Source organism: Vigna unguiculata, chromosome 11, assembly GCF_037176805.1.
Source record: "Vigna unguiculata cultivar grain cowpea cultivar isolate G323 ecotype 2 chromosome 11, ASM3717680v1, whole genome shotgun sequence".
Lineage (NCBI taxonomy): Eukaryota > Viridiplantae > Streptophyta > Magnoliopsida > Fabales > Fabaceae > Vigna > Vigna unguiculata.
Window position 1 is genome coordinate 43,140,253 of NC_140802.1, and position 25,461 is coordinate 43,165,713.

The 25,461-nt window shown below is 34.4% G+C and overlaps 3 protein-coding genes across 7 annotated transcripts; all 3 read right to left on the reverse strand.

The window, feature by feature from the left end:
• Positions 1–286: 286 nt before the first annotated feature.
• LOC114169306 (cyanogenic beta-glucosidase-like) lies at positions 287–4,776 on the reverse strand. Of its 2 annotated transcripts, none has more exons than XM_028054410.2 (13): positions 4,605–4,776; positions 4,183–4,252; positions 3,952–4,010; positions 3,774–3,849; positions 3,618–3,695; positions 3,456–3,543; positions 3,084–3,339; positions 1,816–1,922; positions 1,455–1,672; positions 1,203–1,234; positions 1,010–1,112; positions 806–914; positions 287–676 (listed from the first exon to the last, which is right to left on the reverse strand). In XM_028054410.2, the coding sequence occupies exons 1-13, from the start codon at positions 4,770–4,772 to the stop codon at positions 505–507; spliced, it is 1,536 nt and encodes a 511-aa protein (XP_027910211.2). In that variant the 5' UTR covers positions 4,773–4,776; the 3' UTR covers positions 287–504. The 2 variants fall into 2 exon arrangements, with proteins under 2 accessions (XP_027910211.2, XP_027910210.2); XM_028054409.2 differs by having other exon boundaries at positions 1,807–1,922.
• A 498-nt stretch (positions 4,777–5,274) lies between these two features.
• LOC114169305 (cyanogenic beta-glucosidase-like) lies at positions 5,275–18,106 on the reverse strand. 4 transcript variants are annotated; one of them, XM_028054407.2, is made up of 13 exons: positions 17,810–18,106; positions 17,560–17,629; positions 17,032–17,090; positions 16,856–16,931; positions 16,681–16,758; positions 16,496–16,583; positions 16,137–16,392; positions 15,813–15,928; positions 15,014–15,231; positions 14,864–14,895; positions 14,634–14,736; positions 14,435–14,543; positions 5,275–5,408 (listed from the first exon to the last, which is right to left on the reverse strand). In XM_028054407.2, the coding sequence occupies exons 1-13, from the start codon at positions 18,023–18,025 to the stop codon at positions 5,384–5,386; spliced, it is 1,446 nt and encodes a 481-aa protein (XP_027910208.2). In that variant the 5' UTR covers positions 18,026–18,106; the 3' UTR covers positions 5,275–5,383. The 4 variants fall into 4 exon arrangements, with proteins under 4 accessions (XP_027910208.2, XP_027910207.2, XP_085524584.1 ...); XM_028054406.2 differs by lacking the exon at positions 5,275–5,408 and adding an exon at positions 12,471–14,208 and having other exon boundaries at positions 17,810–18,103; XM_085668458.1 differs by lacking the exon at positions 5,275–5,408 and adding an exon at positions 12,471–14,208 and having other exon boundaries at positions 16,856–16,959; positions 17,810–18,103.
• Positions 18,107–20,214: 2,108 nt separating this feature from the next.
• On the reverse strand, positions 20,215–23,078 carry LOC114169675 (cyanogenic beta-glucosidase-like). Its single transcript, XM_028054934.2, has 13 exons — positions 22,882–23,078; positions 22,713–22,782; positions 22,524–22,582; positions 22,338–22,413; positions 22,178–22,255; positions 21,995–22,082; positions 21,651–21,906; positions 21,446–21,561; positions 21,143–21,360; positions 21,006–21,037; positions 20,814–20,916; positions 20,593–20,701; positions 20,215–20,507 (listed from the first exon to the last, which is right to left on the reverse strand). The coding sequence occupies exons 1-13, from the start codon at positions 23,050–23,052 to the stop codon at positions 20,312–20,314; spliced, it is 1,572 nt and encodes a 523-aa protein (XP_027910735.2). The 5' UTR covers positions 23,053–23,078; the 3' UTR covers positions 20,215–20,311.
• Between the last annotated feature and the right edge of the window lie 2,383 nt (positions 23,079–25,461).

A 25,461-nucleotide genomic window follows, 5' to 3' on the forward strand; every position in this document is an offset into this window, starting at 1 on the left:
TTTCATGTGCACATGCAGAGTCAAACATCTTTTAGTGTGCTAATACAAACCTAGGTGAAGAAAAATAATAAGTTTTCACCACAAACAAAAAAAAAGAAGTGAACTTTACAAAGCCACATGTTTCCTGATTCCGTAATCCTCTGATTTTTTTTTTTTTTTTTATCCTTTTGGACTCCCAAGCCATTCTTGATAGTGGGTTGTGGTCCCCATCGGGAGTTTATTTTTGTTTTTTCATAAATAAGAAAACGAAAAAAAAGAAAAATCTGAAGAATTTTGGGGTTGTAAATGGAGAATGTAACACATTTTAATCAAAGAAAGTGCTCACAATTAAAACAGAATCTGATATCACAGAGAAGATTTAGAAATGGAAAGGGCTATATAAAGCAACAGAATTCAACACTAGAATCTGATATCATAGAATTTCATATTACTTTCAAAACCTGAGTTTCATTTCATATCTTATTTTACTTAGAAGTTAGAACCGTGCTGAATATATTTATCTGACTAGGATTTGGTGAGAAAGTTCTTGAACCATTGTGCAGAGAGTTTTGGGTATCTTTTGAGACCGTTTTTGAAATCCACAAAGATGAATCCAAATCGCACAGTATAACCAGAGGCCCACTCCATGTTATCCAGAAATGACCATACAAAATATCCTTTCACATTCACACCATCCCTATAATGAAATAATAAAGCACAAGAATTAACCAAAGCTAAACGTAAAAAGGAAATATGAAAAACAAATATAGCAAATAAATCAATGAAAAGAAAGAGGCCATGCTCCTCTGATACAAACATTACTTACCCGATTGCCATTTTAACATAATAAAGATAACGATATAAGTAATCAACTCTGGGGGTATCTAAAAGCTGTTCTTCAACTGATAGTGTTGGATCGTTGAACTCATCATAACCTGTCAATTATTTTTTGTTGGCTTAATGAAACATCATCAATTTGTTACCTATGAACACAACTATCCTACAAAGTGAAGTATGAGTGGTTTATTACCATTTTCAGTAATGTAAATTACGGGGTTGTTGTAATTCTTCTTGATGTAAACCAACAGCTGTCGTAATCCTCGTGGATAAACGCATAACCAGGTCGAAGCAGCCTGCAAATTATTGCAGTGTTCTCTAAATATTTTGGAGTATAAAAATTAACAAATGCAACGTAGCAGTCAATGAAATGATGAAATACATACATATGGACAAAGGATCCGGCCGTCACGCTGATCTGTCATTAAAAAAACAGGTTTTCAAACATATGTACTATATAGTATGAGACTCTGATGTCTCAGATTATGTTATGAAACATAATTATATTTTGCAATTTGCAACAAATCTACTACTAACGTCTCATGTAGAGATTGATGATGACTTGGTATAATTTCTTGTTTGAAGATTCTATAGAAAGAAAGCAACTGGTGCAGATGTATAAAGAACTTGATAGTTACTTGTAATACGAAGAAGAACATCATTGAGTGGGGATGGTTTGGAACCACGTAGATCAGGTGCATTGACAGCATAAACAGTTGCATAGTGGTTTAGACCCAGAAAATCAAACGACCCTTTAAGTTGTTTGGCTTCTTCTTTGGAGAACCTTGGTAGACGGTTTCCCACCAAATGTTGCATGCTTGTTGGATACTCACCTTTTGTGAGAGGATCCATATACCTAACCAGAATTGCAAAATGCAGATGCATCAAGAACAAGCACTCTGCAACACAATTTTTTAGTTTCCTAACACCACAACTGATATATCATTACATTTTTCAATTACAGGTGTCAGAATACATATAATTTCTTACCACCCAAACCTGAAGTCAATGGCTCGACGTGCAGCGTCTCGATCTGTTATGTCATCACTACCCGGCAAAAACCAGTCACTGTTCAAGGTAATTCCTAGTAAACCCTTTTGAGATTTCTGCATAAGCAATTTTCAAATATTTTGGCTAATTAGTCTCCTATAGCATTCAGTAGGCTTTTTTGTATATCGGGGTTCATTTAAAGTGAAATTTGTAAAAATAGATCTGTTCAATTTTTTTTTTGTAAAATAGGATCAAACCGGTAGGGTGAGAGACGACATTACAGGTGAAGTCGTCTCCTACCCTACCGGCTTTTTTTCTTTTTTTTTTTTCAAAGCAAAACCGTGCTGTGAAAGGCAGATTTCTATTCACTTGAAAAGTGAAGTCATCCTCGCACATGATTACTTCACTTTTCAATTTTTAACGGAATAGTTTTTCCTGCTCGTGTAACCAGCTTCAAAACTATTAAAAGCAAACATCGAATATATCTGGAAAATGCTCAAGCAGTTAAACACAACAAGAAGGAAAGTTAATGCAAGGAGAATCCCTCCCGGGGGCATTTGGTTTCCGTAGGCCCAAAAGCCACCAATAGCAATTGGGAAGAGGCACATTGCAATAAAGAAATAAGCAACCTTGGCTCCTTTCCACATTGGCACACCAGCTGGGTGCTTAAAAGTTTAAGGCACTGTGGACTGAATTTTCAGGGCCAAATTGTGACCTCTGAAAGAAAAGGCTATAATTCCAAGTGCATTCATGGCATGATGACAAGAACTACAAGACTATAATTCCAAGTGCATTTATGGCAAGAAATACATAAGCAGAAGGTTGTGACAATTATAGGGGTTCGTAGGAAATTGAAGGTGGTCTTCGTTGGCTTACAGAGAGGATCCACGCCATGGTAGAGTAAGTTACAATACTGACACGTTAAAAAAGTATATAAAAAAAAAAAACTGAAAAGTGAAGTCGTCATGTACGAGGACGACTTCACTTGTTCAGATGAATAGAAATCGGTTTCCTATATCACGGTTTTGCTTCTCGAAAAAAGAAAAAAGAAACCGGTAGGATGGAGGACGACTTCATCTGTAGTGTCGTCCTCCACCCTGACGACTTGACCCTCTTTTATAAAAAATAATTCAACGAACCCCTTTTTATAAATTACACCTTTTTACAAATTACAGTTCAAATGGACCCCGAAATACAAAAAAGCCGCATTCAGTAATTTCACATGAAAACACGGCATGGTCCTAAAATATGGCTCAAAGTTGAAGAGTACAGAGAACCTGATACTTGGTCTTGTACAAGTTAGCAGCAGCAGCATGAGAAAGAAGTAGATTGTGAGAAACCAAATATGGCTCAGTTCCTGAATCACCACCTGTGCAATTCAGTTTTAGCCAATCAGAACACCGACCTGGTGCATGCTCTCCAAATGTATAACCATTCAAGGCCACAGTGCTCGGTTCATTCAGAGTAATCCAATATTTCACCCTATCACCAAATTCCTTGAAGCAGAGTTCAGCAAAGTCCCTAAAATCATCTCTGCACACTCATCAATGGTATAAGTTTATCAGTTCATTAGATTCACCAAATCCTTTCCCTCAATAGTCATACATTGTTCCTCGGTTAATTATGCAGTGGAAACTTGAGTTACTCACATAATGTGACGGCTTAAAAAGCCACCATACTCATCCTCCAAGGCCTGGGGAACGTCCCAATGAAAAATGGTCACAAATGGTTCCATACCTGCATTATTCACGATAATTATTATGACTAACAATCATATAGATATGATAATATAAATGTTAATGAATTATGACCATTCTTCAGTAGGTCGTTGATGAGGTTATTGTAGTAGTTTATCCCTGCCTTGTTTACTCCTGCAGAAAGCTTTCCTTCTGCGAAAAATTCATAAGAAATTAATAAAGTTACTATGCAGCACGAACGAAGAAAAAGAACTTATAAACTTGACTTACTCGGTAATACCCTTGGCCAAGAAATGGAGAATCTATAAGCATCCAAATTCATGTCCTTCATGATTCCAATATCCTCCTAAAACATGTGAAACAGTCTATCATCACTCTGCATATGTTATATTTTTCTGTTCTTATTATAAAGACTAATGTATTTCTATTATCGAAACCATATATATACCTTATACCGATGATATTGGTCTGTCGTTACATCTCCAGTACTATGGTCTTTTATTTTTTCTGCACGCCATTTCATTGATAATTAAGTGGATATTAGACATTTAATTAGGAAATTTATAGTTTTTAGGTGTGGCAAGTTTAATATAACATACTCATATCCAGCAGGAAAAATACTTGCTTCAGTTTCCACTATGTATTTGAAAAAATAATATATTGACAGAAATATATATACCTGGATATTTGTGAGTGAAAGTATCCCATATACTCGGCCCTTTTCCATCTTCCCTTGCAGCACCTTCATACTACACCACAAAATTATCTCTCTCACCTTCTCAATACATAATAATGGTTACTAATAATAAAAAAGAGAGTACATAGCACATGTAATTAATTATAGAATATTTATACATTCATTGAGTGATAAACAAACATTATTAATTAATACCAAGTTTATTAACTTGTACCATAGTTACATAGTGCCAGTTATACTCCAAAAACAACACATCTTTACTTTTCAATTCATGCATCAGAATGTGCAACTTTGTGTTGAAATTTATGAATTGTGTCTTTAAACAAAACGGGCAGTTAAAAAGATCATACCAGTTTTCAGCTCAGGAACATGTTTGCATAAGATTAATTTAAAATATGATGTACCTGGTATGAAGCAGATGCTGTCCCGAAAACAAAGCCTTTGGGGAAACTGCTTCGGTTGAGATAAGAAACGTCAAGGATGGGTGGAACGACCTTGGATTGAGTGAGGGTGATGATGGATGAGGTAACAAAAACCCATAGCAGTGGAAACATGTTCATTTTGATCACCATAGGTCACAAAGTGAAGTTAAGGTAAGTGATATTGAGTCTCTATATATTTGGTACTTTTATATACAAGTGTTAAATGTGTTTTTCATCCTTAATTTTTTAGTGAAGATTGAGATTAGTTTCTTTTCAAAACTTTGATCAAATTTAATCTCTCAACTTTCAAAATGTATGGATTAATATTTAGTTCTCTTAATCAATTTTTGTTGAGTTTAGTTGATATTTTAACATGTTTCATGATATCATTTGAATTGTTTACATCGTTTGAGATGTCAAATAAACTTAACAAAATTGGATTAAAATAACTAAATCTATGTATTTTTATACATGAAAAATCAAATTGGTTCAAAATTTCTGATCGAGAGTGACTAATTTCAATTTTCTTCAAAATTAAGAGATAAAAATATATTTAATCCTATATATAATTTTAGTTTCTGTTGTGATACAAACAAAGAAACCTGCTAATTTGTTTTCATTCAGGAAATTTTATTGCTCAATTTCCGAAAAAAAGGATAAACGGACTGTGTCAAACGTCAAATTTGAGTTGGAATTTTGAAGTTTAGACAACGTCAGTTCTACCAGTAATGTAGGACTGTGTCGTGAGTGGCTCTGGAGTCTCATTTTCTTCGTTCTACTGTTTTACTGCAATGTGTCAAGCTTTTGTTAGAATTCTTTAATTTTTATGCTAATCGAAAATAAAAATAAAAAGCCGATAATGAGACAAAATGAGGTGCTTTTGTCCAAATTGTCTTTGATGTTATATTATGTAAATTTAAATATGTAAATTTGACACCATTATTTTGGGACAATTCTGATAAACTTGTATTTCACTCTGACTTTTAAGGTATATCTGAATCATTATGAGTGATTGATTTTGATGTGAATCGCATCATTTAAGAGTCTTTTTTCTTTTCACTAAATCTATAACTACAAACTTCCACATTCACCTAATATTCGTCATCTTCCATCTTCTCTAACAGTTAAGTGAAGTGACAGATACAAAATCAATGTGAAAAAGAATTATTCCTTCTTTCTTCTCGTTATTCCCTCATTGGATAAGGTTTTGTTTTCTTTTTCCTTTTTATTTTTATTTTCAAAGGTCACAACAACACAATGTTGGTAATTTGGTTCCTTTTGCTTTTTCATTTTTTACTAATTATGTTCTTTGTTGCATTTGAAATATACAGCTGTTTTTCATTTCAGGAGTTTTGGAAATTTTTTTTTAAGGTTCTTCAATTTCTACAAGTAATTTTTTTTCGGGCTAACTTTTTTCTATGTGAAGTATGTTAAGTATAATGCTTACTAATCATGTAATTTTGATTTCATGTACTTTTCATTTTCATCTTTTTTCACGTAACCTTGATTTGAATATTTTTTATTTTCTTTCATAGTTCTTAATAATGATAGTTTTGGTTTGTCTTACTTTTTTTCTATAGTGTTAGATTACCATATATGCAAATGTTGTAATTTTGGTTTTTTCTTTTCTATTCTTCCTTTCTAGACTTTCATTTTTCATGTGACCTTAATTTGAGTGTTTTCCTCCAATAACCTGTTCTGGGGAAGCTTTTGTTTGTGTTGCTCTTTTCTTGTCTTTTATCTGCTATTTTTCTTTTATAATTTAAGTATTTTTTATGTTTTCCATTTTTTGAGATTTGGGAGATTTCTTTTTCTGTTTTCCCAATTTTCGTAAGATAGGTTTCTTTTGGCTTTTTTTTGAATATGAAGTGTGATACAGACCCAAATACAATTGGGTTTAAAGAGCCCATGATCCAAGAAGAGAATGGTAAGAATAGGTGGGGCAGGGTGTATGAGAGGAAACGGTCTAGGAAGAATGACGTGGCACACTAGGAAGAATAAGTTGGTTAGAAGAGAGAGAAGAAAAGGGGGGGGATGGTCATTTTGGAGGAGGACCATTGTGGTTGCTTCTTAGGAGCTTGGCTCTGGGCAGTTGGATATTCCTATCCTTCTGTATTTTTCTTGTTTTCAATTAAACTGGATCAGTGCATTCGATTCTCAATTTCTGGTTTCTTTATCCTTGCAATTTAAATACTTATTAAGTGGTCCGACCTGCCGGATAATTCTTTTATCTAGAAACAATGCCACCGAAGAGAAACAATGCTCAGGGAGAACCAGCAACTGAGGAGCCGGGAGATGCGAGAGTAGAGCTTGTAGTAGGAGAAGTCACCAAGCTCAAAGCCGTAGTTGAGGAGCTTGTTGCACAATCATTGCAGAACCAGAATCAGATGGAAACGTTACGTAAGGAGGCCGCTGAAAATCAGATGAAGCTGCTCAATCTCATGTCAACATTTTCGAAGGAAATTGAGGAAAAAGGTGAAGGCCAGGGATCAGTAACAAAAGGAAAGTCGAGTCCTGGAACAGTGAAGTCCAGTGGGAATCGAAGTTTGAGACAACTCGAAGGAGATGATTTGGAGGAATTTCGTCAATCGATGAAGAAAATTGAGTTACCATCGTTTTATGGGGAAGATCCAGCAGGGTGGATTGCTAGGGCTGAAATTTATTTCAACGTTCAAGAGACACGAGAAGCTGTTCGAGTGAGTCTTGCTCAACTTTGTATGGAAGGGGGTACGATACATTTTTTTCAATCTCTGTTAAATGAGTATGAAAATCTGTCATGGGAGGACTTGAAGAGAGAGTTATTGGAGAGGTATGGTGGAAGGGGAGAAGGAAGTGTTTATGATCAATTGACCTCGTTGAAGCAAATTGGGGTTATGGAGGATTACATTCGAAACTTTGAATGTCTGATTGCTCAGGTGCCTAGTATGCAAGATGAGCAATACTTCTCGTACTTTACACATGGATTGAAGGACGAACTCCAGGCAAGGATGCGAAGTATACATGTTGCGAATCCTCTTTCCAGGGGACGAATGATGAATGTAGCTCGTGCTATTGACGTAGAAATCTATGGTAGGAGCAGGGGGTGGCAGGGAAGAGGTGAGACACGTGGAGAGGGAAAGACCCAACTTGGAACTCGACCCGTTTTGCATGTGTTGGGTAAAACCGGCCCATGGCAGAATAATGGAAGTTGGGGAGGAAAAGGGTCAAGCCCAAGTGCACAAAATGATGGGGGTGAGAACAGCAAAAATGGGCCCAAGGATAGAGGGGCTCGTCACCTTTCTTATCAGGAGTTGTTGGAAAGAAAGAAAAAGGGTTTATGTTTTAAGTGTGGAGGTTCATTTGGACCGCTCCATCAGTGTCCCGTTAAACAACTTCGGGTCATAATGATTGATGAGGAGATACGAGTTGAATGCGAAGAAAATGAAGAGAAGATAATAGAAGATACTGCAGATGACGTTAACGATGTCGAAGGGGCATGTACTGCATTGAGTTTGTACTCTATGACGAAAGGGAAGGAGGAACAACCACGAACGATGAAGTTGCGAGGAAAGGTGGGTGAAATCCCAATGATGTTTCTAGTAGACAGTGGAGCAACCCACAACTTTATCTCACGGAAGTTGGTTGAAGCCTTGGGTTGGGAATGGGAAAGGACGCAACACATGAAAATTTTGATGGGAGACGGGCATAAATCTGAAACTCAAGGTGTATGTCGCGGAATGAGGGTGACATTCGATGAAGGGGAATTTGTACTTGATGCTTTTCTCTTCGATTTGGAGGACATGGATATGGTATTGGGTATGTCTTGGTTGACCACATTAGGGGAAACTACGGTGGATTGGAAAAGGCAGATTATGAGAGTCAAAACGGATCAAGGAGAGAGAGTGTTAAAAGGAGCACCTCGTGAAGATTCGTTGTTAGTGTCAATGTTTGGCTTGTTGGAGGAAAAAAGGGAAATAAAAAAGGATGGGTTGAGCCAAGAACAGAGACGTGTGCTAAATGATGTGTTGCAGAATTTTGCGGAGGTGTTTGATGAACCCAAGGGGCTGCCACCTGTACGTGCGAAGGAACATAGTATCAACCTTCAACCAGGGCAAGGTCCCATTAACGTGAGGCCGTACCGTTATGCCTATCACCAGAAAAATGAAATTGAGAAACAAGTGAGGGAATTAATGGAGGTGGGTCATGTGAGGCATAGCCAAAGTGCATATTCCAGCCCAGTTATTTTAGTAAAGAAGAAAAACAACAAGTGGCGCATGTGTGTGGATTATAGAGCACTAAATAAGGCCACGATACCGGACAAATTTCCTATTCCAGTGATAGAAGAGCTTTTGGATGAATTACATGGGGCCAAATTCTTCTCAAAATTGGATCTTCGTTCGGGCTACCATCAAGTGCGGATGAGAAAGGAGGATATCCCGAAAACAGCCTTTAGAACACACGAGGGGCATTACGAATATCTCGTAATGCCGTTTGGGCTTATGAATGCCCCTTCCACTTTCCAAGCACTTATGAATGAAGTATTCCGCAATTGGCTAAGGAAAGGAGTATTGGTGTTTTTTGATGATATACTCATATATAGTAAGGGCTGGGAAGAACATTTGCAATTGCTGGAAAAGGTGTTGAGTACGTTGAGGGCCAATAAGTTATTTGCGAACAAGGAAAAGTGCACGTTTGGGCAAGAAAGTATCGAATACTTGGGTCATATTATATCGATACAAGGAGTTGCGGTTGACCCAAATAAAGTGAGTAGTGTTATTGATTGGCCTATCCCTACGAATGTGAAGGGAGTCCGCGGGTTTTTGGGGCTTACGGGATATTACCGTAAATTCATTAAAGATTATGGTAAGGTAGCAAGGTCCCTCACGGAGTTGACAAAAAAGGATGGATTCAAGTGGAATGAAAAGGCCCAAGAAGCTTTTGAGGAGCTTAAAAGGAGGATTACTACAGCACCTGTGTTGCAATTACCAAACTTTAATGACAAATTTTTTTTGGAGTGTGATGCTTCCGGGACAGGAATTGGGGCTATCTTAATGCAGCACAAGAGACCTGTTGCTTACTACAGCAAAGCGTTGAGTCCCCGTAACTTAACTAAGTCAGCATATGAACGAGAATTGATGGCGGTGGCACTTGCAGTACAGCATTGGAGACCTTACCTGTTGGGGCGGAAATTCACTGTGTTTTCTGATCAAAAAAGTCTCAAACAATTATTACAACAACGTATTACAACGGGAGGGCAGCAAAATTGGGTGGCAAAACTCTTGGGGTACAATTTTGAGATAGTTTATAAGCCGGGGAAAGAGAATCGAGGAGCTGATGCTTTGTCTCGTAGCAAAGATGAAATGGGGCTGAACAATATGATTTATTTCCCAGTATGGTTGGATTGGCAAGAGCTCAATACTGAAGTACATGCAGATAAAAGGTTGCAAAAAATAATTGAAGAAGTGCAGCAAGGACGTGGCGAGAAGTTCTGTGCGGGATTTGTTTATAAACAAGGAGTACTTTATTATAAAAATCGCCTAGTCATTTCGGAGAAATCTGTTTGGATTCCGAAATTTTTGGAAGAGTTTCATGCTATTCCTCAAAGTGGTCATTCAGGGTTCTATCGTACATACAGAAGGATAGCAGCAAATTTGTATTGGAAAGGAATGAAGAGAGACGTCCAACAGTATGTTCAAGCTTGTGACACGTGCCAAAGACAAAAATATATTACAGCAGCCCCTAGTGGTCTTTTGCAGCCATTACCAATTCCGGAGAGGGTCTGGGAAGACATTAGTATTGACTTCATCACGGGATTACCAAGATCAAAAGGGTTTGAAGCAATCTTGGTGGTTGTAGATCGATTGACAAAATACTGTCATTTTGTGCCTCTTAAACATCCTTATAGCGCGAAGACTCTTGCTGAAATTTTTGTGAAGGAGGTAGTGCGGCTACATGGAGTTCCGAATTCTATTGTGAGTGATCGAGACCCCTTATTTATGAGTGTATTTTGGAAAGAGGTTTTTAAAATGCAGGGAACCAAGCTGAAAATGAGCACAGCCTACCATCCTCAAACGGATGGACAAACGGAAGTAACCAATAGGTGTCTTGAAACGTATTTACGATGTTTCATCACTGATCAACCTAAGACTTGGGTGATTTGGATGCCTTGGGCTGAGTTTTGGTTCAACACAACTTACCATGGATCTACGGGAATGACTCCTTTTGAAGCGGTGTATGGTCGACAACCACCCAAGATTGTTCAAGTGGTTCAAGGGGAAGTGAGAGTGGAGGCTGTCCAAAAAGACCTTGTAGAGAGAGATGAAGCTTTGAGGCAGTTGAAATCTCATTTACTCAGAGCTCAGGACAGGATGAGAAATCAAGCAAATAAGCATCGTAAGGAGAGACATTTTGTTGTGGGGGATTTCGTCTTTTTGAAGTTGAAACAGAACAGACAACATTCTGTCATGAATAGAGTGCAGTCAAAGCTGAATGCTAAATATTATGGACCTTTTGAGGTTGTGGAGAAGATAGGGGAGGTGGCATATCGTTTGAAATTACCACCATCTTCGAAAATTCATCCCGTGTTTCATGTATCCCTATTAAAAAAGGCAGTAGGAAAATACAAGGTAGAGAAGGATCTTCCCAAAGGGCTGGAGGATGACAGAGTCGAATTAATGATACCAGAGGCTATATTGGCGACTAGGAACAACACAAAAGGGGGGGAGACCAAAACACAAGTATTGGTACATTGGAAGGGGCAAGATGTTGAGGAGGCGACTTGGGAGGATACGATTACCATCCACAACCAATTTTCGGAATTCAGCCTTGAGGACAAGGCTCTATTTCAAGAAGAGGGTATTGATACAGACCCAAATACAATTGGGTTTAAAGAGCCCATGATCCAAGAAGAGAATGGTAAGAATAGGTGGGGCAGGGTGTATGAGAGGAAACGATCTAGGAAGAATGACGTGGCACACTAGGAAGAATAAGTTGGTTAGAAGAGAGAGAAGAAAAGGGGGGGGGGGGGGATGGTCATTTTGGAGGAGGACCATTGTGGTTGCTTCTTAGGAGCTTGGCTCTGGGCAGTTGGATATTCCTATCCTTCTATATTTTTCTTGTTTTCAATTAAACTGGATCAGTGCATTCGATTCTCAATTTCTGGTTTCTTTATCCTTGCAATTTAAATACTTAAGTGTGTATGAGCATAATGCATACAATAACTTTGGTTTTCTACTTACCATTTTTTCCCTTTTCAGATGACCTGATATGTCTGTTTTCTCTTTTTGTTTTTTATTTTGTTTTTATTTTCTTTTAATAGTTCAAAGAAACATGTTTATGGCTAGCTTGTTTTACTCTGTCTTGTTCTGCTTTATAACTTATTATTTTTCCTTTAACATTTTAATTATTTCGATGATGATTTTTTTTTATTTTATTTTCCTAATTTTTTTAGTAAGGTACTTTTGTATATTAAATTAGGAATTTAAAGTGAATTTGAAATTTTACATTGAATGAAGTAAAGGCGAGTAGGATGAATAATACATAAATTTATAATTATAAGATTTTGAAGTGAAGTGATATTGTTTTACCTTGGTTTATTAACAATTGATGCGGAATTTTTTGATATTTCTCTGTGTTATCAAAATTAATGATATATTCTTTATGACTAACTCTGGAGTATAGTATAAAATAGATAAAAAATTAAGAATTTTTTATATAGATTTTTTTTTTCTAGCTTTTCACATAACCCTGGTTTGAGAAAAGTTTTATTCTTTTTCTTGTGATATTCTACTTCATTTTCATACATATAAGACATTTCACACCACTTTTTATTTTCATGAATTATAATAATTATATATATATATATATATATATATATATATATATATATATATATATATATATATATATATATGACATTTGTATTACACATATAAGGTATTTGATACCACTTTTATCCAAAAATCTCAAGACAATGGTGTTTTGAACCTTTATTATTATATAGTGTTTAACTTTGTCTATTCTATCCAATGTGAAACTTTTGATTTACACTAACGATTCCTGACACATTTTATTTTCTATTTAGATTTGAAGAATTTTGATATTTAAGGCGAATTAACTTTTGTGAATAATTTTTCTGTATTCCTTAATTTGTGTTTTTCTTTTACCAATTTTGACCCTAATTTGAGCAAACTTTTTATTCTTCCCTTTTTTGTCATTTTTCTCTTTTTATAGCTCACAATAAGTTGTGGGTAGTTTTTGTTTGTCGCGTTTTGCCCTCATGTTTTAACATTATCTCATATATTGTCGAATCTTAAACCCAATTTAAGTTTAAGAATTGACTTTATCAAAATTTATAGTATATTAAAGAAATGAGTAAACTCAACTTGTCCCACAAACACTCCTAATTAAAATACTTAGACAAACATCACAATCTTAGGATTAAAATTTTGAGTATGTACATTTTGTTGTGTTTAAAGATATGTGGTAAGCTCTATTAGGGTTGGTGACATTGACTTTGATTGAGATTTAACTGATTGGCTTGAAATTTTGGATGAATTAGATATTTCTACAATATATTTCAATGCTCAAGCAAGCATTGAACAATAAGTTAGAAATAAATTTATGTCTAACACTGTCGACAATTTGTAAGGTGTTTGAGAAAAGCTAGAACACACTAGGCAATGGAGGCCAATGTTTCTGTATGTGCAGTTTTCACCTTGCTGAGGGTGGTGGTAAAACAATATCAGTTTACCCTAACTTCTGCATTAAGATGTATCAACACGATCTTAAGCCTAGGTGAGTTGATCAATGTTTGAGCTGAATTTTAGGATGACCAAGTCAAGGTGGTCCATTTTGGTGAAATTCGAAACAATTTCACCCCTCCGACATGCTTTTCAAACTGAGCATGTTAATTTGCTACTACAACACCAAAGTCTATGTTTTACGACATGAAGAGGCACCACTGTCTTAATGTCGTGTTTCGATCACGTCCCTTCACATATTTGGGTTGTAAATGTGTCTATTAGTAAGACACATGTCCTGTTTATATCTGGTGTCATACCTCAAGTTTTGTAATAGTTATCATATCTCTTCATCGCATTCATCAATTTGTATATTGACAGTGAAGTGTCATAAATATTACTTATAAATGATTTTGAAGTCCATAGAAAATGAAAATTGGCAAGCTATACAATAAATTTAAAAATTATTTGTTTTTCTGGATGGATTTTAAAGAAAGTTGAACATATAATCAAGAAAACTCATAAATGAAGAAGTTATGTCGTAATCTGTTGTATTAGTGCTCAAGATTAATTATCTATATGTTTAAACAAATCATTCATCTAAGTGTACTGAATTTTATATAGCATATTTTCAAAACCTGAGTTTCAAATCTCATATTCCTTTAAACCATGCTCTCTCTATATATATGTCAGACTACGATTTACTAAGGAAGTTCTTGAACCAATGTGCCGAGTATTTCGGGTGTCTTTTCAAGCCATCTTTGAAATCCACAAAAACGAGTCCAAATCGCACACTATAGCCAGAGTCCCACTCCAAGTTATCCAGCAATGACCACACAAAATATCCCTTCACATTCACACCATCCCTTGTATGCATAAAAATGAACAAAAACAAAGGAATTAACCAAAAAAGTCACTCCTGTACTAGTTTGCTACTCTTTCTCACACCTTTTATAATAAAATAAAATTGGAGAAAGAAATTATTTCCCCTCTTTTCCTCTAAATGGTAAATTTAGAAAGCATGTATGAAAAACAAATATAGCTTCAATATGTGAATCAAGATGCATAAAACTATGATAAAGCATCACTTACTTGATTGCAGTTTGAAGATAATAAAGATGACGGTATATGTAATCAACTCTGTATGTATCTAGAAGGCTTTCTTCAAGTGAAAGTTTTGGATCGTTGAACTCGTCATAACCTATCAATTAATTTTGCATAATTTTCATTAATTTTTTTTTATGAATCATTAGCTTTTTCAATATTACACTATGTATGGTTGATCTAATACCGTTTTCAGTAATGTAAATTACGGGGTTGTTATAATGCTTCTTGATGAAAAGCAACAGTCGTCGGAATCCTCGTGGATAAATGCACAACCAGTTAGAAGCAGCCTGCAAATTATTACATACAAGAGTTAAATTAAAATTTTGTATATGATCTATTAGGGTGAAAAGAAGTAACAATTTAACAAATGAAAAGCATTGACATTTGGTGCCAATGAAATTATGAAATACATACCATTGGACCAAGGAGCTTGCCATCATGCTGATCTTTAATTGAAAAAAAAAAAAAACCAAGTTTTCAAGAAAGTTTATTTGAGTTCTGTATGGCCATTCATTAGAAGAGAAACAACTAATAGTGCAGGCAAATAAGCAACTTGATTATTACTTGTAACATTAACAAGAGAATCCGTTTGTAAGGCTGGTCTGACACCAAGTTGGTGAGGAGCATGGGCAGCATAAAAGGATGAGTAGTAGTTTAGGCCAAGAAAATCAAATGACCCTTTGAGTTGTCTTGACTCTTCTCTGGTGAACTCTGGTAGCCGGTTTCCCAACATAGATCGCATGCTCTTTGGATATTCACCTTTAGTGAGTGGTTCCATAAACCTAATAACATAAAATGAAAAATGTAGATGCAATCAACAAGTATTGCCGAAACAGAACAAATGCTACATCACTACATTTGAATCTAGCTGGTTAGACTTGAGAGTATTTCTTTTAAACTCAAGTAGTTAATTTGAATTCCTAAGTAATATACAATCAATTTTTTATTCAGGTTTCGGAGAAGAGATGTAATTTATGTAAACAGCACATATCACCCACATTAAGATGAGTACCACACATCAAATTTGATTGCATCCACTTGGCGATCAATGATGTGGAATGCTTTACAGTAACATTTAGATCAGATAATTGCATAGCCATATAATGTTGTTGGTCCAAATTTTTCTTATATGATGGAGTAGTATACTATCATTGATATCCACTTGGCGATCAATGATGTGGAATGCTTTACAGTAACATTTAGATCAGATAATTGCATAGCCATATAATGTTGTTGGTCCAAATTTTTCTTATATGATGGAGTAGTATACTATCATTGATGCCATGATCATATTTTCAATGATAAATATCGTCTCTGTCCATTTTCGTTCCCTTCAAGGTTTAAATGTTGAGTATAACCTTACCATCCAAACATGAAATCAAGGCCCCGACGTGCAGCATCTCGATCTGATTTCTGTTCTGAAACCGGAACATACCAGTCAGAATTCAATGTAATCCCTATTGAACCCTTTTGAGATGCCTGCATACACATTTTCAAATATTTTGGCAATTTAGTTACTAACAACAGCCAATTACATGAAAATAAAGCATGGTCCATCAGCCAAAAAGAAATAACGTGTGGGTTTTGTACTCATTGACCCTCCATTAGAAAAGTTCAAGTCTCATGTTATCTAAATTTCAGGACATAGTTGTGATTCAAAATTAAAACACTCAAGAATAGAGAGAACCTGATACTTGGTCTTATACAGTTTGGCAGCAGCAGCATGAGCAAGAAGTTGGTAGTGTGAAGTCAAGTAAGGCTCAGTTCCGGAATCACCACCTGTGCAGTTCAGTTTTAACCAATCAGAACACCGACCAGGTGCAAACCTACCATTTGCATAGCCATTCTTGCTCACACTCCTTGGTTCATTTAAAGTAATCCAATGTTTCACCCTATCACCAAATTCCTTGAAGCAAACTTCAGCATAGTCCCTAAAATCATCTCTGCATGCTCATATATCAATTATATATAAGATCATTATCTTTCGATAGTCATACAATGTTTATCAGTCAATTATAGATCTAGGTGGAAATTGGAGTCACTCACACAATGTGACGGTTTAAGAAACTGCCATACTCATCCTCTAAGGCTTGGGGAACATCCCAATGAAAGAGGGTCACATACGGTTGCAGACCTGCATGATTCACGATGATCATTTGAGTGACAATTATATGGACATGATACTAAAGCAATGTAAAGAGTTAAATAAATAAACTTTAATCAATTATGACCATTAGCCATTAGCTCGTTGATGAGGTTGTTGTAGTAGTTTATTCCTTCATGGTTTACACCTGCACTGAGCTTTCCTTCTGCAGACAATTAGTTATAAGAAGTTAACAATATGTTACGATACACAAACTAGAGAAATAAATTATTTGGGTGGAATATAAATAAAACTTAACTTACTGGGTAGAATCCTAGACCAAGAAATGGAAAATCTATAAGCATCCAAATTCATGTACTTCATGATTCCAATATCCTCCTAAAACATGTGCCCCAATGTATCATGACTACATATTAGTAATATATTTCATTCATATCGAAACCACCTATCTAGTACAACTATTTGAAACCAGATATACCTTGTACCGATGATATGAGTCATCTGCTACATCTCCATTACTTCCGTCTTTTATTTTTTCTGCATGCCAATTCATTGATAAATAAGTTGAAATTATACGTGTAATTATGCATTTTATAGTTATATCAAGCACAAGAGAGTACACTCAACTCATACAGCTGGAACATTACTCATTCAGTTAGCTAGTACTAAGTAGTTATCAGCTATAGAATTCTCAATGAATCCTCTCCTTTACTTTCATCTCTGTGATATCTGGTCACACCCTATCAGAGTTCTGATTTCAAGCAATAACATACTTGGTTGGTGTAACAGGGTCCAAAATTGCTCGCAAACTCACAGAGACCCAAAATTCTAGAAAGGCTGAGCAATTTAAAAACGCATACTTTCTCCATTCCTTAACAACTGTGTTCCAAGGTTCTCTCAAAGTTCCAAACATTTTGCCAAGTGAGTGGCAACAACTGCATTTACTCTTATTTGAAAAAAAAAATGAATAAAATACTGTTGAAACAGTAGTGAAGGAGATGCATACGTGGGTATTTATGAGTGAACGTATCCCATATACTGGGTCCTCTTCCACCTTCCCTTGCAGCCCCTTCATACTACACAGCAAAATCATGTCTCTTAGCTTCTGAATACATGAACGGTAATGGTGAACAATAACCAAATTGGAAGATATAAATGATTAAAATTAATCGACAAACTAACAATACCAAAATATAATGATATCATTATCCTAAAAACAAAAAAAAAAAAATGACAAACTTATGTTTATAATGTACCTGGTATGCCGAGGATGCTGTCCCGAAAACAAAGCCCTGGGGAAAACTGCTCCGGTTGAGAAATGAAGCGTCATGAATGGGTGAAATGGCCTTGGAATGAGTGATGTTGACGAAGGAGGTAACAGAAAGAGACAAAAAGCAGAGCAACGGAAACAAGTCCAAATGCAATGCCATCATCGTAATTTGGGTAAGTGTTTCTGCTCTCTGCTTTATCATTTAGCCACTGATGGAGTGGAGAAGAAAGAAAGAAAGAAAAAATTGATGTTATTTGAATAAAAAGAAAGAAGGTTGAAAATTAGTAGTTAGCACACTCAAAGACTAACGCACTATCTTCAACCAAAAAATCTCAATGCAATAAATTTGTATTATTTTATTTATATATTATTTATCTTGTTTATTTTAAACTCACCTTGAATTATTAACACTGTTATCATTGAATATTATGATACTGTTATTAAAATTTTCATATGTTTAATTCATATGGATATATATAGCGGAGAAATTTTTTTTTTTTCCCATTCGAAGTAGGAGTAAAGATGATATTTTAATGTAATGCATTTATTGTATTTAAATAATTAATATATTTTTTTTATAAAGATGGTAATAAAATATTAATTCTACAAAAGATAGTAATTAATATGATTTAAACGAAAAATTGATTTAATTATATAGTTTCCACTTTAATACGTGGTTTAATTTTATATTTAAATATATATATATATATATATATATATATATATATATATATATATATATATATATAACAAAACAAGAATATTAAAAAAAAAAATGAAAGTGTATTTTATTTTTGTTCTGATTTTACTAAGACACAAGCCTAATCAATACTACGCCATATGCACTATTTGAACAATTTTGACATTGTTAGGTTTATAATTTATAAGACAACAAGCCTAATCAAACCTACGCCATATGCACTATTTGAACAATTTTGACATAGTTGTTAGGTTTATAATTTATATATTGAGATATTTATATTGTCTTGAAATATAATTAAAATTAAACTTTTATATATATATATATATATATATATATATATATATAAATAAAGTGAACAAGTGTAATACTTTAACATTCTAAAAAAACACTGCACAAAATAATTTAATTCATAATAAAGTGTTAAAAATTTAAATGTGATTCTAAGTTTCATATTAAGTAAAGATTAAAATGTTTTGTATCATACAATACTAAAAAACTCATATTTTTTGTTAATTTTATTTTGATTTTTTTTAGAAAATATTTATAAATTTTGTTATAAAAAATGCAAGAAATTGCTGTCAATTTTTTTGTAAAATATTTTGTATAACATAATTTTTAGAACAAATTTTGTAGGAAATTACCCACGAAGAAATTACCTGTCAATCAGGAATTTTAGAAAAAATAGCAGAAAAAAGTCTCTTTTTGCAAATTTTTTTAACAAATTTGCAAAAAAAAATTCATATAATATGAGAATTTTTAGTAGTAATATGAGAATGAAGACTAATAAACTCATTGTCTTAAAGGTATAGATGACTTTAATCTCTTATATGTTAGTTTGACTCATGTTTCATTAGTGTTGTATCTCCCCTATCATCCTCTATGGAAAGATCATAAGTGGAATTAGAGTTAGGTATGTTTGGTAGTCAACTTAGACAAATCTCTATATTTCTTTCTGACGAAAGGTAAGACAAGTGTACAAGAAAGGGGGATACTTGTAATTAACTCTTTGATGATCCTCTTTGGAAACACCCATCATAAAAAATAAATAATTAAGGTTGATCTAGTATTTGCTTAAACGAGACACATCAAAACCACATGTTATAAAGTAATAGTTTATGCCAATCAAATCAATTGAACAAGTCATTCGATTTAGTAAGGTTGAGTTAGGCTTAAGTCACTTTTTAAGATGATATTAGAGTCATCTTAAGCTTATCTTAATAATAATTATTATTGTTGGATCTATTGATCACTCGTTATCGGACCATTCATTAATGTCTAGTATTACATTCAAAAATATATATATACCTTGATGGAAGTGGGTTCCATATATCCCATATAGATTAAAGATAATACAAATTTATAGTATATAAGTAAATTGATCCTACAAGTTGATTTATAGAATAGAGTAAAACTGAAAATGTCAAACCTTGTTGGTTACACACACACACACGCACACACACACACACACACACACACACATATATATATATATATATATATATATAGATGATGGAGATGGTAAATGACAACTTTATAATAACAATTTAATGTGTCTCTTTCATTCTGACTGTATTACCAACAGATGTACAAAATGTATGTATCTGTAAGTCCAAATGTATAGATATAAAGGACTTTAAAATTACAATCAAAGAATAATCAAAGAAAGAAAGAATTACAATCAAAGAATCTCTATTTGTAAGACCTGTCTGTATATTTTTTTTAGAATAAAAGAATATGAATTAGTTAGAAAATAATTTAAATTGAATGAATTTAATAGTAAGTATCTTATTTGCTAGAGGCATAAAGTCTGGTTTCTTTCTTGAGGAAGTTCTTGTACCACATTGCCGATAGTTTTGGATATCTTTTCAAACCATTTTTGTAATCTATGAAGATCATTCCGAATCGTGATGTGTAGCCCGAAGACCACTCAAAATTGTCGAAGAAAGACCACACGTAGTATCCCTTCACATTTGCTCCATTCCTATAATATTATAACAAAGAATATAAATTAAAAATTCTTAGTATAAGATCAAATTCTTAGTATTATAAAAGTAAATATTACTTACCTAATTGCGGATAGAAGATAATAGAGATGACGATAATGATAATCGATTCTGAAAGTGTCCATAAGAGATTCTTCAAGTGATAAGGAGGGTTCATTGTACTCATTTACACCTATAAAAGGGAAGAAGAATAGGTCAAAAAAAAGTATGATGCACATTGAATTTATAACAAGGGAGAGAAACTGAAACTGATGTATGCAGAAGTATGAAGAAATGATATTTACCATTCTCTGTGATGTAAATCAAAGGATTGTTGTATTTATCCTTGGTATATAACAAGAGATCACGAATTCCTCTTGGATAAACGTATAACCAATCAGAAGCAATCTGCAGAAGATTAAAAAGAATGTTAATTTTACATTTTATAAGATTGAAGTAGTAAATTTATGTCTTAACAATAGGGGGTATAGAAGTACCTTGATTCCAATAGGTTTTCCATCGCGTTCAACTGGAATCAATCAAAAACAGAAAAACACAACTTATTGTTAGTCATGATGATCACATTCAACAAAACTGATACAATGATATAGAATCTTATAGAAAAAGTGCTTACATGCAGCAGTGACAAGAGAATCGGTTATGTAGCTAGGGTTGGCATTGCTGAGTTGAGGTGCATCAGAGGAATAAGTTGTAGAGTAATAGTTTAGGCCAATAAAATCGAATGAACCGATGAGTTGTCTAGCTTGATCTGCAGTAAACTTTGGCAACCTTGTTCTCACAAGTGATCTCATACTTTTTGGATAGTCTCCGGAAGTTAATGGATCCATAAACCTGAAATCATTGAGCATTCAGATAAGTGTTTTATTCATAGTTATTAGGATATGCAAGCAAAGTTGGATAGTTATCAAATTCTTACCATCCATACATGAAGTCAATTGCTCTTTCTGCAGCCATTTGATCAGCTTTGGTATCTCTGAGTGGCAGAAACCAATTAGCCACCAAAGTTATGCCTATCACACCCTCTTGAGATGTCTGTATATAATGTTATTCAAATATTAAAACAACCTTCGACAATGTGGCAAATATTATAACATATAGCTAAAAATTTAAGAATGACTAACCTGATACTTGGCCTTGTAGAGACGCACAGCTGCTGCATGAGCAAGAAGTTGGTGATGTGTGACCAGATATGGCTCGGTTGAAGAATCACCACCAGTGCAATTTGAATTCATCCATGCAGAACAGCGACCTGGTGCCATTTCTCCACTTGCATACCCATTCTGACTGTAACTCCAGGGTTCATTCAATGTAACCCAATACTTCACCCTATCACCAAATTCCTTGAAGCAAAGTTCTGCATAATCTCGAAAGTCCTTTCTGAAGAACAAAAATATATGTTTGCTTGTCAGATTATATTCTTATTATACTGTTGTTAAACCAATTATATATTAGAATTGAAACTTACACTATCAGTGGACTTAGAAAGCCACCATACTCATCTTCCAGTGCTTGGGGAAGATCCCAATGAAAAAGAGTCACAAATGGTTTTATACCTGTACACGGTTGTTAACATTTAGTTAATAATCATCATCATCAAATATTATAACATTAAAGTCCAAGTACCATAGAATTTAAGTCAAATTCTAACCATTAGCCACCAGCTCATTGATAAGGTTGTTGTAATAGTTTATTCCTTCTTGATTTATTCCTCCACTCAGCTTTCCTTCTGTAAATATAGTTTAATAAAAAGGGTTAGGTTAAGTCAAAAGATGAAAAACTTAGTCATTAACTACGACAAATTAACTTACTGGGGAGAATCCTTGACCAAGATATGGAAAATCTGTATGAATCCAGATTCACATCCTTCATCATTTTAACATCTTCCTGCAGACACAGAAAAATATGTTATATTATAGATGATTGACGCTTATGAACACCAATAACTGTATCTTTTGTTGAAACAGAAATAAAAGAAAGGAATGCTGTGATCAAACCTTGTAATGATGGTATGAGTCAATGGCCACGTCTCCGTTGCTTCTATCTTGAATCTTAGCTGCATTTCAATAATTAAAAATTAATTAGCACTAGCACATAGATTTTGTTTATTGTTTAAGATAAAAATATTGCTTCCCATTAGTTCTCTGATCTGTTTGTAGTGTGGAGAATCGGAGAGAGTGAGTTACCTGGATATTTATGGGTGAAAGTATCCCAAACACTTTCTCCTCTACCACCTTCCATTGCTGCACCTTCGAACTATATATATGACAAAACATAAACGAAATCAAAATCTCATTCAAGAAAGTGATTGAGTTGGTAGATAGATGTATATTGAAAAATCCCTTATATATATACCTGGTAGGAGGAAGATCCAGCTCCAAATATGAATCCTTGAGGGAAAGTGTTTCGATTGATTGAAATGTCAATAGTTGGTGAAACTGAAACTGTTTCTTCGGATGTAACTTTGGAAGATCTAACAAGAAGAAGAGCAAGGAGAGCCAGAAAGAGAGTGGTGTAGAAGGCCATGTTATTTTGCTTAGACGTTTGATGTTTTTCTGTGAATGCTTCTCTGCTCCTTAAATATATGAAGGAATACCAACTACCTACCACCTTCCTACTTTTGACCAGTTGATTTCATAATAATATAAAATATATACTATTTTTGACTAGAGGAGTGACTGAACTTGTACTTAGTTTGTTCCATAAAACTATTATTAAAGAACTTCTCCCACGTTTTAATTCTTTCGTCCCTTTTCCAGTAAAGTTGAATATCAAAATTGGCGGCTATATTTTATGCACCAATCTTCTAACAGGAAAACACAACTTTTATACCCTGGTTTTCTTCATATTTCTTTTGGAAGAGACAAAACAGTGTTTTTATAAGGGGATGCCTGTTATGTTCTCAACGGGAAGTTGTTACTAATACGGAATAGAAAACAATGACTACCCTTCATTTATTGTCATGAAAATTCTTTTGAAAAATACTTTAATGTGCTTTTTAGTTTCAAATCTTACTCTCAACTTTGATAGTATTTTGATAGTATATAATATTGAAGAAGAAAACATAACCTAAAGCACAAAATACATGGATACTTAGTTTAGCACCAATACAAGTCTGGCAAGTTTTGTTGGACCACAATTCAAATTAGTTTTCCAACTTGGTTTAAATCAGTTAAAATATCAAAACTTAACTAAACAACTTGCAGCCAAATAATCTTAGATAGAGATAAATTAGAAATTCATCATAAAAGAAAGGGAATTCAATTACAAATAACCTTGTTTCTTTAACTTCTTAGCCACTAATGATGAGCATTGATCTTCTCTAGTTATAACCACTCATTCCTCTTTTTCCCTATACAATTATCTATGAAAATTTTGGGAAGAAAGAGTAAACGAGAGACCTATTCTCTACAGATCTACTTGTCTTCATTAGGGGGAGGGGTCACTGTTTTATAACCTAGTATGGGCGGTGTTGAGCCAGTTTTCCCAGGCTCAGCCACACAATCTTTACGTCCTGGATTTTCTTTTTGTTTGAGCTTAACCCAAAGTCCATATTAGTGTGTAGATACCTCTGTCATTGAATTCATTGATTTCCTTTCATCTCTGGTCTACTTCCAAGTCTATGGCTTACCAACATTCTTTTGGCTCAGCAGCAGGACTTCTGACTGTGTTCTGTATTTTTTATCTTCAACTATTGTGGCTAAGCTGGGTTGTCGTGGCTCAACCACTAGATACCTTTTTTATTTTTTTTTCCCGCAAAAGAGTGACATGTTGGTAAGATTCCTCATTTATCATCCTACAAAGTTGGAGGCATGATGTTTGAACAAAAGAAGACATTTTCTTGAGAAAATTACTTTTAAACCTAAGATAAGTGTCTAATTTGTTATACAAATTGGATGTTGTGCAGACACTTATCACCCATGCACCTCTACCACCTTCCAAGCGGCACTCCATCCAAGCCCAGATCTGCAAGCTACACCGCACAAACAAGATCTGTAAACGAAAAAACACTTTCTAGAAAACCGCAACAAGATCTCCACGCACATGTTGCAAACCGCAACTCACACAGATCAGATCTCCATCATGCATCACTCATCGACCCATGCGACAACAACCTCTTCTACAAGTCCAAAAGCACACTCGTTAGAAAACGCGAACTCCTATATAAACCGATGCGAATCACAATCCTTGCACCTCCACAAACCTGGTTGTTAATTCACCATGCCAAGACAACGCTAGAAATCCTTCCATCAAATTTTTCATTTCAAATTCAACAAACAAGGGTGATTCTCCAACAACAAGAAAGTAATATTTTTTGATGTGGAAGATCAAACTAAGTTGCAACCACAAAGCATACTAAGAAAAAAATCATACTGAACCATAGCTCTTGATACCACTTGTTAGAAAAACGCATCATCAATTAAGAACATTACAGTCTTTACCCCAAAAAATCACTATTAATAAAGAAATAAGATAAAAACAAGGAACACAATAAATCACAAGCTTTGTCTAATGGAAACCAAATAATAACACTATGTAAAAATTTGTACAGTAGATAGACTGCCCTCTCATGCCTTTTGACCTTAAATACACTTATATTTTCCAAAGCAAGAATTTAACTCGAACCCCACAACATTCTACTACAAGAGTATAAGAAAAATTAAATACAAACTTAAAATATTTTTGAGTGGGGAAAGAAATATTATGAACTTAGAGTCCATTATATAGTCACCAAGAACTCAGTCCCTAACTTATCTTAGACGATGCAAGACTTTTCAAGACGTATTATCCAATAATTTTTTTTTTTAAAACGACATGTAAGCATGTTGAAATAAGAGAAGGGTACATGAATATATACAAAACTGAAAATACATATGGAATCACAGCAAACACATGTGAAATCATAACCGCAAAACAATTATCTTCAATGACAAA